The sequence below is a fragment of the Pogona vitticeps genome, chromosome 6 (genome assembly GCF_051106095.1).
Source record: "Pogona vitticeps strain Pit_001003342236 chromosome 6, PviZW2.1, whole genome shotgun sequence".
Classification (NCBI taxonomy): domain Eukaryota; kingdom Metazoa; phylum Chordata; class Lepidosauria; order Squamata; family Agamidae; genus Pogona; species Pogona vitticeps.
In genome coordinates this window covers 10,408,317-10,424,429 of record NC_135788.1, presented here as the reverse complement: position 1 = coordinate 10,424,429, position 16,113 = coordinate 10,408,317, and the positions used below count along the sequence as shown (strand labels likewise).

General features: G+C 37.2%; 1 protein-coding gene across 6 annotated transcripts in view; it reads left to right on the top strand.

Moving 5' to 3' along the window:
* Positions 1-16,113, top strand: part of ESYT2 (extended synaptotagmin 2) — a 66,876-nt gene that overhangs the window by 31,763 nt on the left and 19,000 nt on the right. For 3 of the 6 annotated variants that reach the window (XM_073002899.2, XM_073002898.2, XM_073002897.2), the window contains exons 8-14: positions 4,330-4,450; positions 6,165-6,341; positions 8,724-8,806; positions 9,648-9,696; positions 10,635-10,724; positions 11,627-11,722; positions 14,981-15,082. In XM_073002899.2, coding sequence (XP_072859000.2) covers positions 4,330-4,450; positions 6,165-6,341; positions 8,724-8,806; positions 9,648-9,696; positions 10,635-10,724; positions 11,627-11,722; positions 14,981-15,082 — 718 coding nt within the window. The remainder of the gene's footprint in view (positions 1-4,329; positions 4,451-6,164; positions 6,342-8,723; positions 8,807-9,647; positions 9,697-10,634; positions 10,725-11,626; positions 11,723-14,980; positions 15,083-16,113) is intronic. The other 3 variants (XM_078378522.1, XM_020779706.3, XM_073002900.2) reach the window with 1 other exon arrangement.

Genomic DNA, 16,113 nt, shown 5'->3' with positions numbered 1-16,113 from the left:
ATGTATGTTATATGTGTTATCTACATCAGAGGTCCCCAACCTCCGGTCTGGCCGGTCCGTGGCCTGAGCCAGACTGGGACGTGGAGAGAGACCTCCACCCCCACACACACTCCCTCCCGCACAAGTGCTGCGCCGCCCTTTGCGCTAGTGGATGAGTGCGCATGCACCTGCGTGAAAGCACACACGCTCCTTTGTGCATGCGCACAAACACAGGCTGCTCTGCCTTCCCCAGCCAGTCCGCAGGACTAAAAAGGTTGGGGACTGCTAATAAGATAGTTGCAGTATGTGGTAGACACACTGTAGAATAACAGTGAACACTGTAGCAAGATCTAAAACTGGTTATCAAGCTCTTACTGCAAGCGCAAAAGGGCATATCTGGCTTATTTCACTGGTGGAAAGTTAAAGCATCAAGGCTCCAGCAGCTGTTAGCACTGTTTATGTGTCCATGTAATAAGAAATAAATACCTGTGTGGCATAGAAAACTGTGCAAAAGTTTATGGAAGAGAGAGAATGCAAGAGGCATTCTTTTACCCTGAAAATCATGGGAGTTATGTTACCTAACAGTCATAAGTTGCTTTGGTAAGTTACAACGGCTTCATGTCAGTTGCTGTGTTAAGTATAAAAAGGCTTGCTGTAAAGTGTTAATCCAGTGTAAAAATATTAAGAACTGCAGAAAGTTGTATAGACTGTAGATGTACTGATACATGGTGTTTTCTTCAAATGCTGGTTAGGTTCCTGACTTAATTCCTTCTCTGTTTAAAGATGTATGTGTATATAAACATTCTAATGAGTGTAGTAGCAGATATGAGCTTGATAGCAAAATACTACAATAATTTTGTAAAGTGATTGAGGAAAGTAATTACAGGTGATAAAAGTTGAGTTGTGCTCCACTGTTCAACTTTCTGTTTTTTTAGTGAATCAGTGTCATCTTTTGCAATCTGCTGTAGTGCAGCATCTTAAAGAAAGCACCATGTTTCTTATATAAAAAATGCTGCCAGTACTCTGTCTATACTTGGTTCATCTCTTCAAAGGAAGGAATGTAGTCATGCTTGTTCTGTTGCAATCAGAGAATGTCTGGTCTTGAGGTTGTAAATATTTGTGGTGAACCTGTAGCACTCCGCCCAGTAACATATCTGCAATATGTGCTTGCTCCTTATTAATGTTTTTTTTTCTCTTGACATTCATTACTTGTAGTCATTTTACATTGCCTTTGTGTGTTAAAAGCTAGGCATAACTGGGTTCACTTTATTCCTGTGGCTCTCATTAGTTGCAGTAAATTCTTTTCAGTGTGCAGTTCTTAGAAGATGGGATAATACTTTTGAGGAAGAAATGCATTGGCAGTTCCGTGTAGTAAAGTCATTGATTCAGTTGTCACATTTCATCTAAGCTTCATCTTCTCTTTTATCTTCCTGTTGGCAAGGATAATGGGAGTACAAATGCAGAAGTCAAGCTTCAAAATGACCTGGTAGCCAGACTTTCAGTTCAGTTTCCAATTGTTAACTAACACTCAGTCTGTGAACATTTTCACTGGTTAGGGTTGTTGCTGTTTATCTTGCTATGCATTTAATGAGGTGCACCCAGCAGATACATTAACATTTGCATAAGTGTTTTGTTTAATTACTCACTGTGTAGTCCGTGTGCTGCAGTTGAGTTTTAAATCCAAACACTTTCTGCTTCTGTGGGTGAGTTCGCCACAAGATTGGAAATATTGACTGAAGTGTTAATTCGATGTATTTTAGCAGCTAATTTTTAGGAAAACGTCAATCCGATCCAGAACAATTAGTCTTTTCAGAAAAGTCAGAAAAGTGCAATGTTATGCTTTTTTTCTATCTAGTAATTCTTAATATTAAGAATTACTAACTACCTTTTAAAAAAATTTGTTCAAAAATACTGACAATTTTAAAAATCCTCACTAATGTAACTGCCTCATTGCTATTAACTATTTGAGAAGGATTTCATATATGTTCCTACCTTTAAATAGGTCAGACGTGGTGAAGTAGTACTTGTATTCTGTTCCTTTAAATGCAGCTGACTTCAAGCATGCCAAACACAAAATAAATCACATGTGAACATTCTGGCACACTTTGTAAGAAGTGTATCTGTCAAGTTTGGCACCAGGCTTTTGCAAGGTAGCAGAGGAAAGAATATGTTTTTATAATCATCTCAGCCATGTCTGGGTAGTCAACATTCCTGTCAGCTGTTGTTACGGAAACATCAACTTCTTCAACGTGGTTCTCCATGAATCCACACTAGTGGGTTTAGACAGCGCCTGCGCTACGGAAACATCAACTTTTGGTTAAAACTTGTGGACAGTCCTAACAGCGCCATTGGTAGAACATATACAAGGACAGCATAAGCAAATGTTGAAGACATTTGCAAATAGTTCAGACCAGCCACTGTCTGTGTAAACAATTTAAACCCCTTGGTATTTGCTGTTATTTGAACTGTGCTGGTTTTATCTGGACTTGAATGCTGTTTTCTTAGCCTGAATAGTAATTGCTACCGCAGTTTAAATGTACAATTTTAAGTCCTTAATAGTTACAGGCACTAGTTCAAAATATATAGTTGTAAAGGCCCAGTATCTATTTATATTTTTTGTTCACAGGGGGCAGATTTCACACCTTGCGCTTTTCACCATCACAGAGTATTGAAGAGTTTTATACATCATATGAGATTTATGAATATACCCTGTCTTTCATGCAGTCTCTCATCCTGCAATCAGTGCTGAAAGGCATGTCCCTTCCCATGGGCCCTAATGGGACCCTCTCTATTTAACTAAACTGTACAAGGAAAGAGTACTGTATATCTAGTCTTACAGAAGAAAACACATGGATTGGTCTTAGTAATATTTTTATTGTTTTGTTTCTGGGGAAAAAAGACTTATGTATTAGGTTCTTAATTCATTCTTCATCAGAATGAATGACACTTCATTAGTTCCTGATCTGCCATACACCAGCTCTATGTAACATCTCCCAGCTCTTCTAAAATGGGGAGGAGGGGAGGAGAGAGATTATTCCCTAAATATTCAAACAAATCTGACCTCAACTGTGTCATTGTAGTTGCTTTAATTAAGGAATTGATGCACTTCTGGAAGCTGCTTTAACTTATACCCTGATTCCCTGAAAATAAGACCTAACCTGAAAATAAGCCCTAGTATGATTTTTCAGGATGCTCGTAATATAAGCGCTACTCCAAAAATAAGCCCCAGTTGAGTGAAACCCCGGCTTCCATCATTGTGCAGCAACAGAAGAAGATGACAGGACTATATTTGAATAATTGTAGTTTGTTGTACATGAAAAATTAATAAAACATCCCCTGAAAATAAGCCGTAATGCGTTTTTTGGAGCAAATTTTAATACAAGACCCTGTCTTATTTTCAAGGAAACAGGGTAGTCTATCTAGCATTCTTTTATATTCCACAGTTATAGTGGGAGATAAGGGAGGAATGAATAATGTTTATATGCAGTTATTAGATGTTCACCTTACTCTGAGCCACTGTTTCCATCTTGTGGCCACTGAAGATAATGCTGGGAATCATGCAAATATCAGAATTTAATAACAGTACTTGGTTTTGTTTTCGGATCATTGCAGCTTTCAGGTAGTAGATAGATCTCAGATACACATAGGGAGAGTCTTGTGGCAAAGGTAGTTGGAGTACATTCAAGTATTATTCTTATTGAGGCAAGCAAATTAGGAAAGTGTCTTGAACATGTCTTTCTTATTGAGGCACTCCCAACCCACCGGCTCTGGTGGGCTGTGCAACTGTTTAATCTTGACTTACGCCTTCATGGCCTCTCCCCTGTCCTTTTATAATTCTATAGATTGGTGATTCTCAACCTTGGGTCCCCAGCTAGTGTAAAGGTTTCTGGGAGTTTTCGTCCAAGGACATCTTGGAACCCAAGTTTGGGAAAAACTGCTATAGATTAGTCAAAGACATTCACGGGGTGGGGGAGAGACTTAGAAAGTTCAAAAAAGCAGATTTTATGAACATACATCTAGTAGCTTGGAATTATGACCAAAGTATGATGGAGGAAAAAAAAAATTTAGGCTGTTTACAGATATATACTTCTCTGCAAATCTAATTGTTGCTTTTAAAATGGAAGATCAGCAAATGTTCAAGAACTTGAATGAGTTACTTGTCTGAAACTTATTTACATCCAGAGAAGGACAAAAATGTCATTTAAAAATACGTGAGTTAAAATATTCTAGTTACATATATAAACAAGAGGGAATTTGCCACTAGCAAATATTATTGTTTAGATAGCAACAGCATGTGAAACCTTTTTATAGAATGCCTCAGAATAACATTGTTTGTTTTCTTTCCCATAGTGGTTTATCAGACACGATAATACTAGATATAATATCCAATTATTTGGTACTTCCAAATCGGATCACTGTTCCTCTTGTTAGTGAGGTTCAGATTGCTCAGTTGCGGTTTCCCATACCAAAGGTAAGAATTACTGTATAATGTTCTGAAATAATACAATTTTCATTATTTCTGAGGAACGTTACAATCTAGATACTGAACAAACTAAATCAGAACAACTGCTGAAGACTAGATAACAGTGCAGTTATTTGCCTTCTATAAACTGTAAGGTGATATGAATCATCACATGGTAACATCTTATGACTCTTTGTGCTGTTCCCATTTTACTGTGATAATGTTTAGAAGTCTGGAACCATGTACTTGAACCCAGTTGGAGGGTCCTTCTAACACAGTTGTCAAGTAACTTGGATGGACTAACTCCATTTGCTCCACCTGTGCAATTCTGGAGTACCAAATATTAACAGAGCTTAGAAAATGCCACAGGAAAGTGATTGCTGTGGTTACATACGAGGGGACATTAAGAAACAAACGTAAAAACAAAGATAGCCATCTTGGTTCAGGACAACAAAATGAAAAAAGAATTTACAACCCAGAATCTATGACATCCTTTTTCTGGATCCAACTAAAATTTCACAAAGGCGTGCAAGCTTTTAGGTTCTCCAGAATACTGCCATATCTTTATTATACCTTTGTAGGACACATCTAAAACAGCAACAGCAACAGCTGGCCAAATTTTTGGATATCCCTGCTTCTTCCTTCTCACATTAACATTTTATAGCATCTAACGTCAAATATACACTGCAGAAGATTAAAGACAAATGTGGCCTTTAGTTTGGAAGACCTGAACAGGGCTGTTAAGTATAGACCTTTTTGGAGATTAGTAATTTATAGGATAGTTGGAAGTGACTTGATGGCATATAAAAATAGATGGATGAAGAATTATGGAGAACTTTAAAAGTTGTATTTTGGTGTGAGCTTTCTTAGACCCATTCAAAGATGTATTGATCAATGTTTCCTCTAATGTTCAGTCCTGCTGGGCAGGGCTGCACATCATGCACACATGACTGTGCTCCCCCTGTGGGGAGTTGTGTCACAACCATAACCAAAGGGGCTGGAAACGATCACTGTGGGTGCGTGGAGGAGGAGGAGCCATACGTGGAGGGAGAGTGACTTACACTCTCACAGCCGCACATCTTAGACAGAACCTTGGTACCTGCAAAAGCTCCCGTTGAAATATAACAGTCTTTAAGGTGCCACAATGTTTTTGTTTTTGTTTTCTTTTGGTCTGTCTGTGCTTGCACAGACTAACATGGCTACTTCTTTGGAAACTATAACTCACAGCAGAGTAGCTAAACTGTAGTGAAGACTCTGCTCACAACGTGAGTTCAGTCCCAGGCTCATGTAGCTGGCTCGAAGTTATCTCATCCGTCCATCCTTCCTGGATTGATAAATTGAGTTCCCAGTTTGTAGGGAGGGGTGGCAATGTGTAGCCTGCATAATTTTAATTGTAATCCTCCAGAAAGTGCTTTAAGTAGTGTGGGGCAGTATAGAAGCAGCATACTTTATAACTGTATGTCAGTTTTGAAGCTAAGCCCAGGAATGTTCTGTTATAGTAAATGTTACTTTCCGAAAATATAGAAGTTATTCCCTGTGTTTGAAAAGTTATTTCATGATAGTCTCCTCTGCACAGGTTTTTCTTTTTTACTGTAGAGGTCATTTAAGACTTTAAGTGAAGAAACTATAAATTGGCACTATAAATCTGAATAGCTAGAAAGCATTTTTAACATTGTTTTTTAATTGAATATTGTCTGGTAACTCTTTTCTCACATCTTGGCAGGGTGTACTAAGGATACACTTCATTGAAGCTCAGGATCTTGAGGGAAAAGATACATACTTAAAGGGACTTGTTAAGGGAAAGTCTGATCCTTATGGAATCATTCGTGTGGGTAATCAAATTTTCCAAAGCAAAGTTATTAAAGAAAATCTCAATCCAAAGTGGAATGAAGTTTATGAGGTATGAAACTTAATATTAGTAATCAATATTCATTGTTGTTGTTTAGTTGTTAAGTTACTCTTCGTGACCCCATGGACCAGAACACACCAGGCCCTCCTATCTTCCACTGCCTCCCGGAGTTGGGTCAAATTCATGTGGGTAGCTTCGATGACACTGTCCAACCATCTCATCCTCTGTCGTCCCCTTCTCCTCTTGCCTTCACACTTTCCCAACATCAGGGTCTTTTCCAGGAAGTATTCTCTTCTCATGAGATGGCAAAAGTATTGGAGCCTCAACTTCAAGATCTGTCCTTCCAGTGAGCACTCGGGGTTGATTTCCTTTAGAATGGATAGGTTTGTTCTCTTTGCAGTCCAGGGGACTCTCAAGAGTCTCCTCCTGCACCACAATTCAAAAGCATCAGTTCTTCAGTGACCAGCCTTTTTTATGGTCCAGCTCTCACTTCTGTACAACACTACTGGAAAAACCATAGCTTTGGCTATGCAGACCTTTGTCGGCAAGGTGATGTCTCTGCTTTTTGAGATGCTGTTTAGGTTTGTCATCGCTTTCCTCCAAAGAAGCAGGTATCTTTTAATTTCGTGGCTGCTGTCACCATCTGCAGTGATCATGGAGCCCAAGAAAGTAAAATCTGTCACCCCCTCCATATCTTCCCATTCTATTTACCAGGAGGTGATGGGACCAGTGGCCATGATCTTAGTTTTTTTGATGTTGAGCTTCAGACCATTTTTGGTGCTCTCCTCTTTCACCCTCATTAAGAGGTTCTGTAATTCCTCCTCACTTTCTGCCATCAGAGTGGTATCATTGCATATCTGAGTCAATATTGGTTACAGTACATTATTTCAAATACCTCTTAAGTAATTATAGAATCTTCAGGAGTGATATTGCATGTTGCTTTCCCACACTTTTTCTTTAACTTTTTAGCAGACTATAATTTCCTGTTAGATACAAATTATACAAATCTAATGGTGAATTGGGTAAGTGTTGAGAGAGGAAATAAACACACATCTGATTTTTATAGCCAAAAACCATGTTTTTGTGTTTCATGTAAAAAATGCTCTCTGTGTGTATTATTAAAAACATTAGGTTGAAGGAGAAACCAGACCCTTAGTTTGTACTGTTTAGCATGCTCAGAACTGGTCTAGTTATTGGTCAATATATAACAGCGTAAGTAATATAAAGTGATCAGCAGCTATTATAGCTGGTTAGGTTACCCAGAACTACTACTTGCTGACTAAGCATGAGGAATCCTATTGCCTCCTTTAGGTATAATGATAAATATAATGACTTTATAAATTTTTCTCTAGTATTTATACACCTTGGTGCTACCGAGTAAGCTACTACTGTGTAGATTTGCTCAATCCACAATTAGCCAAATGTAGCCAAAAGAGAAGGATTGCTATCTTTGATGAGGTGGGCCACAAAATATTATTATGCCCTATAAAACTTACTGGTCAATATAAAATGTGCATCCCAGACATATTTCTCTCACTGAAATCTCAGATATTTTAGGCATACAAATTGAAGTTGTTTTTTTAAATGTCAGTAGATTTAGAATAGCATTTTGAGATGCATTCTCAGTTGGCTATTTTGTGCTTACAACTATTAACTTTAATCCTGTTTAGGCTTTCTGGAAACACAGCCCAGGGCCTGCTCTGCATGTGTAGGCTTCTGATGCAATTTAGAACTCTGGAATATTAGCATAATACGGTAGTTCCCAACCTTGGGTGCCCAGATGTTCTTAGACTAAAACTCCCAGAAGCTGTCACTAGCTGCATTGGCCATGTTTTCTGGGACTTTTAGTCCAATAAAATCTGGGGACCCCAGGTTGGGAACCCCTGGCATAATAAATTGCATGGAGACCCTGTGTGAGGCTCCATGCTACAGGCACTTAGTTCCCAATATGGCAAGAGTTGTGTGGGCTCAGCAATGAAGATGAGGTGGAAGTGGCAAGGACAGGAAATATAAAAGCATATGAAAATCTATGCTTAGGCTAGTCTGTTCCCAGTATTCTATTCCCACAGTGGCTAACCAGATACCTGTGAGAATCACAGAGTCCAGAGAAGCTCCTTCTCTCCCTCTCAAGTAGTTTTATGTGGGTGGAATGACTGAATAGGTCTCATAAAGGAATCTTGAAGGTAGTCAGGGTAAAAAGTCACAATCCACATTTGTTTTTTATTGTTCATTTTTGCACCAATTTGGCCGATTGTACCTGTGTATCAGGAATGTAATCAGGACACTATCTGTTCTGCTTTTTTTTCTTTCTTTTCTCTATTTCATTTAATTCTGTTCTAATTAATATTTTGCATAATCTAGTTGCAAACTGCACCACACATTTACACTGAACACACACCATGTTCTTCTTCTTCTTAACTATTATATTCCTAGGCCTTAGTGTATGAACACCCTGGACAGGAGTTGGAGATTGAGCTCTTTGATGAAGACCCCGATAAGGATGACTTTCTGGGCAGGTAAATAAAAACAACAACATGACTATTATCATCCAAGCAATCATGTTGAATATTTCTTTCTTTAGCTTGTATAAAATATTTCAAAAGATACAATTTTTGAAACAAAGTTTAATTCCAATAAATTCATATTTCCTCCATTGTCTTAAATTAACATACCACTATTAAAACCCGTCTGTCTATAAATGGAAAGAGGATTTAAACTCAAGAGACATTGAAATAGTCAACATATCCAGTACAGTTTCACTGAAATATGGACATGTACATAATGCTGAGACTTTTCAAATGCTACTGCATATAGTCCCTGCCATTTAATAAATGCCGACCTCATGCAAACAAAGCAAATGTTGACTGTAACAAAAATAACAGTACACAATTCCAATTGGTTATTTCTTTTTTATTTTAAGAAGTTGTGGTTTGCCTCAGCTATTGATGCATGCCTGAAGAAGGAACAACCATTGGAAACCCCTTGATGCCCTCTTCTAAAATGTGCTTTGGTCCCTCCCCGCCCCCAGGTAGAATAGTCTTATCCCAATTCAGGGTCCTAAGTTCTATTCCTTCTGCAGCAATTGCAAATGTACCTGTCTTAATTCACAAATGTGATGGACAGTTACCTTTTGCTTTGTATTGCATCAGTTCCTTTCTTTCCAAAATAATTATTCCCAGTTATTGCTGAAATGCTGTTCTTTCCATTCTGCTTGTTCTTTCTTGTAAGGAGAGCATACTGTAACTGAGTAGCCTATCATCATTTATACTTCATTTGTCACTCTAGTCTCATAGAACTCCAGCTTCACAACTCACAAAGATAGTTGTTCTCTTGTAATACTTTGTATTCTTCTCTTAGTCTCATGATAGACCTAACTGAAGTTGAAAAGGAGCGTTATTTGGATGAGGTAAGTTTCTACCTTGGGCATTAAATGCTCTGGCTGTGGTCAGCCTTTACACCGAGTCAATTCAAGCGCAGAAGGCTTTCCTGCATGCCAATACACCATCCCTCCTTCAGCAGATTTTCCCATGTAGATTATTAGAATCTCTGGGCTAAATCCATTTGCTAGCTCCAATAGGAATATGCACATTGAATGAATGGGACTTATTAAGCATATGTTAGTGTATGTTTCAGTAGGTCTACTCCAGTTGGACTAACAACGGACTCAGTATTCTGTTCAAGCAACTATTGAAATCATATATAACATTATTTTTTTCATGCTTGTTAATGTTAAGAGATAGTTATTATTTAATCTGCTTAGGGTGTTGTACTGAAGCAAGACTTAACAAGTGTTTTACGATTAGGATAACAATCATTTGAAAAACTCTTTATGCAAATTCATTATTTTTATTACAGTTTTAGTAGAGGGATTGAATTTCAGGGGCAAGTAGAAGTCATGCCACTGTTTAGAAGACAGCTTAACTATTTTCTGTCCGTTGTATTGGGGTTAATGGATCAATAAGGCAACCAACGGGGAAATGCTAAGGTGAGTGAATAAAGACCAAAGAGTCAGTGTGTAAAATGCAGAAAGTGAGAATACTTAGGCTGTATAATGAGAAGTGAGAAGTACAAATTGATCATTCAGATTAAAATTAAAAGAAAAGAAGCAGAAGAACCTCTTGACCATGAAACCTTAGTGAAAGATGCAACTGAGTATCATTATTTATAGCTGCAGCATCCAAAGTCAGAATAGGTATGATGCCGTCCAACCTCTGGTACAAGAAGATTGCAAAGAAGAAGAAAAGCACCACCAGTATATCTTGAACTAGAAATGTATAATAGCATGTGCTGTTTCGTTACTAAATAACCTTGCTTCTCTCTGTGTTTCATTCACTTTGCTTATAGTGGTTTACTTTGGATGAAGTCTCCAAAGGAAGATTGCATTTAAAACTCGAATGGCTCACATTGATGCCTACCATAGAGAATCTTGATCAGGTATTTTTTTTTAACATTGGCACCATTGCAAATGTAAACAAACTGAGACTGCCTAAGACTGATGCGTGCTTTCCTTCATGCTCCCCCTTTCAAAAGAGGAGGGGTTAATAACAAGGACTTTTTTGGGGGTATAAGTGAATTAAAAAATGGCTGAAATCCTCTTTGTGCAGCTGCACCGTGAAAGGCTGACAGTGCCATCAGCCTTGTGTGACGCAATATAGAGAACAGGATTTCAGCCATTGACTCAACAGTTTAGCACAAGAATGTTGGAATGCCTAGGAAATACAGCCTCCTCACATAAGCAGAGGGGCACAATTCCATTTTCTTTTGTACAGGGACTAGAAATGGCACCAGTGGGGTCTCGACTTACAAACTTAATCCGTATTCGAAGGCAGTACTCAGGTCGAAAATTTCTTAAGTCGAATCTGCATTTCCCATAGGAATGCATTGAAAACCATTTAATCCGTATCTGCTCTTTTCGTCCATAGAAACTAATGGGAAGCTGCTATTCCGCCTTCTGCCACTAGAGGGGGATATTTTTTTCCTTTTTTCCTTTTAACCTAAGATGACTTAGCTTTAAAAAAAACGGGGGGAAAAGAGTTCGTAACTCGAATCTAAGTTCGTAAGTCGAGTCCATATATTCCTATGAGAGTGGCTCATAAGTCGAAACGTTCGTATGTCGAGCCGTTCGTAAGTCGAGACCCCACTGTATAGTCAAAGGTGCTGGGAAATATTTCACCTTTAGAAGTCTTTGTTCTCTCATTCTTTGATCTAAGGTAGAGGATTAATTGTTTCTTTGTTATGTAATGATATTTTAACTTGCATGCTGTTGTTTGACGTGGTTTTATTCAAATTATTTTATTGAATATTCAGATTTTAAATTATATTTTTCTAATTTTTAGGTGCTAAAAAGTATTAGAGCTGATAAAGACCAAGCTGATGACGGGCTTTCATCAGCTTTGCTTATTCTTTATTTGGATTCAGCAAGAAATCTGCCAGTAAGTCTCCTTGTTGTAATGACACTTTTCTAGAATGCTTTAAAAAAATTTTAAAAAATCTTTCACACATTGCTTACTACTATCCCACTTTGCTTCACTAACCCACATTGCGTCATGTTTTAATTACATTTTCATATGCATTCTACAGTGTTAGTCTCTTTGTATAGTAAACATAATTTTGGCCAAACTTGCTTTGCAGAGGCAGTCTTCTGAACAGATTGTTCAAATAGAACTTTAATGATATCCAAAAAAAGTTTAGTTAAATATGTATGTGTTTTTAAAGAAATTGTGAGAACAACTGTATAAAACAGATATAGCTATCGCTCAGTTCTAGATTCAAACCAGTGCCTAAAATTCTGTTGGTTGGCATAGTAAATCCATTAGAGTAGGCCCATTAAATCGATGGGAATTTGCTGAGTTAACTCATCCATAAATTCTATTCATTCAAATGGCATGCTAGAGCAGGCTCATTTGAATAAATGTAACTTATGGAGGAGTTGATTAACAAATCTGCTCTGATTCATTGGACCTCCTCTAGTGCAACTTGATTTGCCTGGATTCAAGAAGAATTTCGAGACTTAGATTTATGAACTTCAAAGGCGGGGAATGGGGCTTTACAGATGTTAGGGTGCTACTTCCACATCTATCAATCCTAACTTCCATCACTATTTTTAGGGATCATGAAAATTGCAATCAAAGCATTTGGAGTGTCCTAGGTTTCCATTATATGGTTAGGGATGCAGTCCTGTGGACACCATTGAAATTAAACTCACTGACTTGGAATGTAAGTTTTTGCTCAGGAACAATATCAGAATTACGTTCATGGAAGAAGTAGTGTGAAGAGTGTAGCTCTCCTTCCATGAATTGGCAACTCCTATCATTTATGGATTGAAAACCACTGAATTTAGTGGAATGTATTTCTGAATATGTATGTGTAGAATCAAGCTTGGTATTTCATTGTAGCAAGCCTGCAGTGATAAACTGAAGACCATAATTTGATAATGTGCGTTGTTTACTCTTTTGTGAAAATTTCTTTTCACAGTCATAAATTATTTTTCATAATCGTAATTCATGGTTCAAGACGTGCTTGAATCTAATTTCAAAGAAAGTGTAAACCTCCTTACTGGATTGTGGGCGTGAACTACAATGCCACGGAATCCTTTTGAGCATATACGTGAATTTATATGTTTAGAGCAAAAGCTTTTGTTTATTTCTGCCAAGTAACAAGCTGGTTTTGCTTGGTGATAATTATGTTTTTATTTTAACTTTGGACATACAGATCTCAGATTAAAGATGCTTCATGCCAGTTGAAAATTCCACTGATTGAGGTTGTTAATCCTATTGTGTCTTTAATTGGAAGAAATAATACTGAAGCAATAGAGGAAAATAAGCTAAAAAGTGTTAAAAGTAGGAATGACAAACTCCAGAAAACCTTTTAATCGGCATACAGTTTATCTTTACCTTTTTGCTTGTAAAAGGGATAAAGAATATAAAGGAAAAATATGTTTAGTCTGGCAGGATTACTTCCATTGGAATCCTGAAGCTAAAAAGCCAAAAATACAAGCTTACATAAATAAGAGTGTGTTGCCTTCTGAGACACAAGCTGAGCTGAAAGACCCCAACAGTCCTTGAGCTGTTGTTTTGGGACAGCTTCATACTAGTTGTGGGTTGTTCAGAGCTGCTGTTTTCTTATAATAGACAACCTTGCTTACCAGGGTGTTTGATGGGCAGTATTGTAGACTTCTTTAAGCATTAGATGGTTAGGCACCGCAATTAGTTCTTAGCTCCATTTGCACCTGTCTTTTGCATAGCTAGCAAAAATTTTAAGGCCATAAAACAGCCTATTCTGTTTTCTCACAAGCAGATAAAAGTATAGAAATTACAAATATAATTCTTAGATTAGGTTTGCTAATGTCTGAAAAGTTTAAGACTATACAACGAATGAGTATTGATGGTATTAATTTACATACTTTTTACACTGAAAAAACCCTATGTAGCGCTTTTCAATGATATACTTTTTATGCAGCTGTTAAACTAGTAGCTTGTCATTTTTATCCATATTATGAATGATTTCTAAAACCTTTCTCATTCTCTGAAGAATAGCTTCTTACAACGTATGAGTATAAAAATGGCAATAAGAGTTTTCTGGCTACATAGTCATGCTGGAGAATAGGAAGACAATTATGACTTCAATTTTTAAACAACCAGTTGTGGTAGTTAAATATTTTGGTTATAAATTTTATATTTAAAATACTGGAATTGAAATGTTTTAATGAACTCATTTATCGTGACTGGATACGGAGTGCATTAAGCCAATAATCTGCTTGTGGGTATCTTGTGCTAAGGTGCTTTTTGAGGTGCGTCCTGTATCAGTGACACTTGAGAATCCAGCAAAGGCTTCTCAGTCAACAGTAATGTCTGTTACGAAATGTCCTCTCTAAAAAGGCTCATCCAGTGCCTCTGATGCCATCTCAACTATATTGCAGACCCTTCTGCACCAGGAGAAAATATGTTTCTTTAGCTATGTATTTGAATCTGCTATAAAATGTTTTTCGATATGCATTTTCTGCTATAATATATGTGTAAGATTTCATTCTGGGTGTACACTGCTTCAAAATTTTGAGCAGAAGTTGACCTGTTTTGACCTGTTTAGGTTCTTTAAGTTGGGAAGGGAGTGTTGCGTTGTATGAAAGTGCTTGCTGTTCAAGGATCTCCTTGATACAATTCCTGTTTAAGGCAGTAAGGAGTAAACAGCAGTTGTGTTTGCTGGGAAGAGAAGGAGCCTTTCCTTGCACCTGGATAGTTGGTTCATTCTTGATCTGCACAGGATGAAATGGGACTAGGAACTTCCGCACGATACAGCAAATTTTTGTGTAATTTTAAACAGGTCAAGATGCCAGGTGGGTGACCAAATTTTGTAGGAGATGCTTGAGTTACTACTTACAACAGATGATATGAATGGTGTAGCAAGATGTAGATCTCTGGAAGGTCATAGGATTTTGATATTCAGGTGCCGTTGTAGCTGAAATATGCAAACAACCGAAGAGACAAATTGCGTTGTTGTGCTAATGTAGTGTTACTAAAAGATAAAATGAGAGATGTTGATGTGTTTACCATTCTTTACATCTGTGCCAGTCCATAATTTCAGATTCCTTTGACTGTTCCCTTAACTGTGCTGATGGAAAAATTGCTTAAGCATTTATGCTACCCCAATCCCATCACTCTCTGCTTTCTCCTTCCATTTCAACCGTCCCAAAGAGTATCTACGAAGGAAACTTTGGGTGTGGATACTTAAAAGAGAGGAGAGCATCGGGACTAGTCTTTTGTGAAAATACTACCTCACTCTATAGAGCACTATTTGTGAGTTCTCAGGTGTTACATGTATATTTTCTCTTTTTTTTAACCCATCAGAGTGGATTGGTGCTACTAAACCCACTTAGTCCTAATAGCAGAATGGTGGAGCATGCAATTTTTGTTTAAGTGCATGTGTTTTAAAAGTGTGTGTGTTATATTTTTAATGCGTTTTCAAATTACATTTCAATGTAGATTATTGGATAAGTTTGCTCATTTTAAGTTAGCATTTTCAAAGACTGGCATGTTTGTCCATTAATCTATTAGACTCATGAGGAAAATGCTGGCATTTGCATACAGAGAAACAAAATTGTCATGAATTGTAAGAGCTTACCTCTTTTTGTGTTTCTTTTGAAAATTAGCTGTAAGTATTTCGTGTGATGTATGTGAAGGTTTGGAATCTCCTTGATTTGGTTCAAGTTGCTCAACTAAGGTTACAAAAAAGGGATACTAGGAAAAATATGCAGCTTTCTTAATGGCGCTTTATCATTAAGAAATTGCCCTGTTAGAAGAGCCATTTCCACCACCAGACAAACAGTGATTTCCATTTTGAGGACTGTTATTAGAAAGTCAATAATGCTTTGACCACTGATGGGCTTTATAAGTGAATGTGTTCTTCATATAATGCAGAACGTTGCTGCTTTGCTATCAGTTTATTTTTAAATTAATTTATGATTTAATTAATGTGTAAACTGCATTAGCAGGACTTGGAAGCAAATAAATGCTGTATGTAAATAATTATATCATAAATAACCCATTTAGCTTCTAAATCCAAAATTCTAAACCCAAGAAAACTAAAAATTTGCTTGAAATGCTAATAAAAATATTGAAGTTAAGATTAACCAAGCTATACGTATTTTTTTCATGATGGTAACACTAAGGGTTTGTTCATACATGAGTTCTTATATTCTGGGGAATTAATAACTTCTGTATTTATTGGCTTTATAAACAGTAGTCATTTCCTTGATCTATCCATTAGATATTGGTTCCGGTTTTATATGTTGTCACCGTAAATAACCATGTCTACATATATTTTTTGT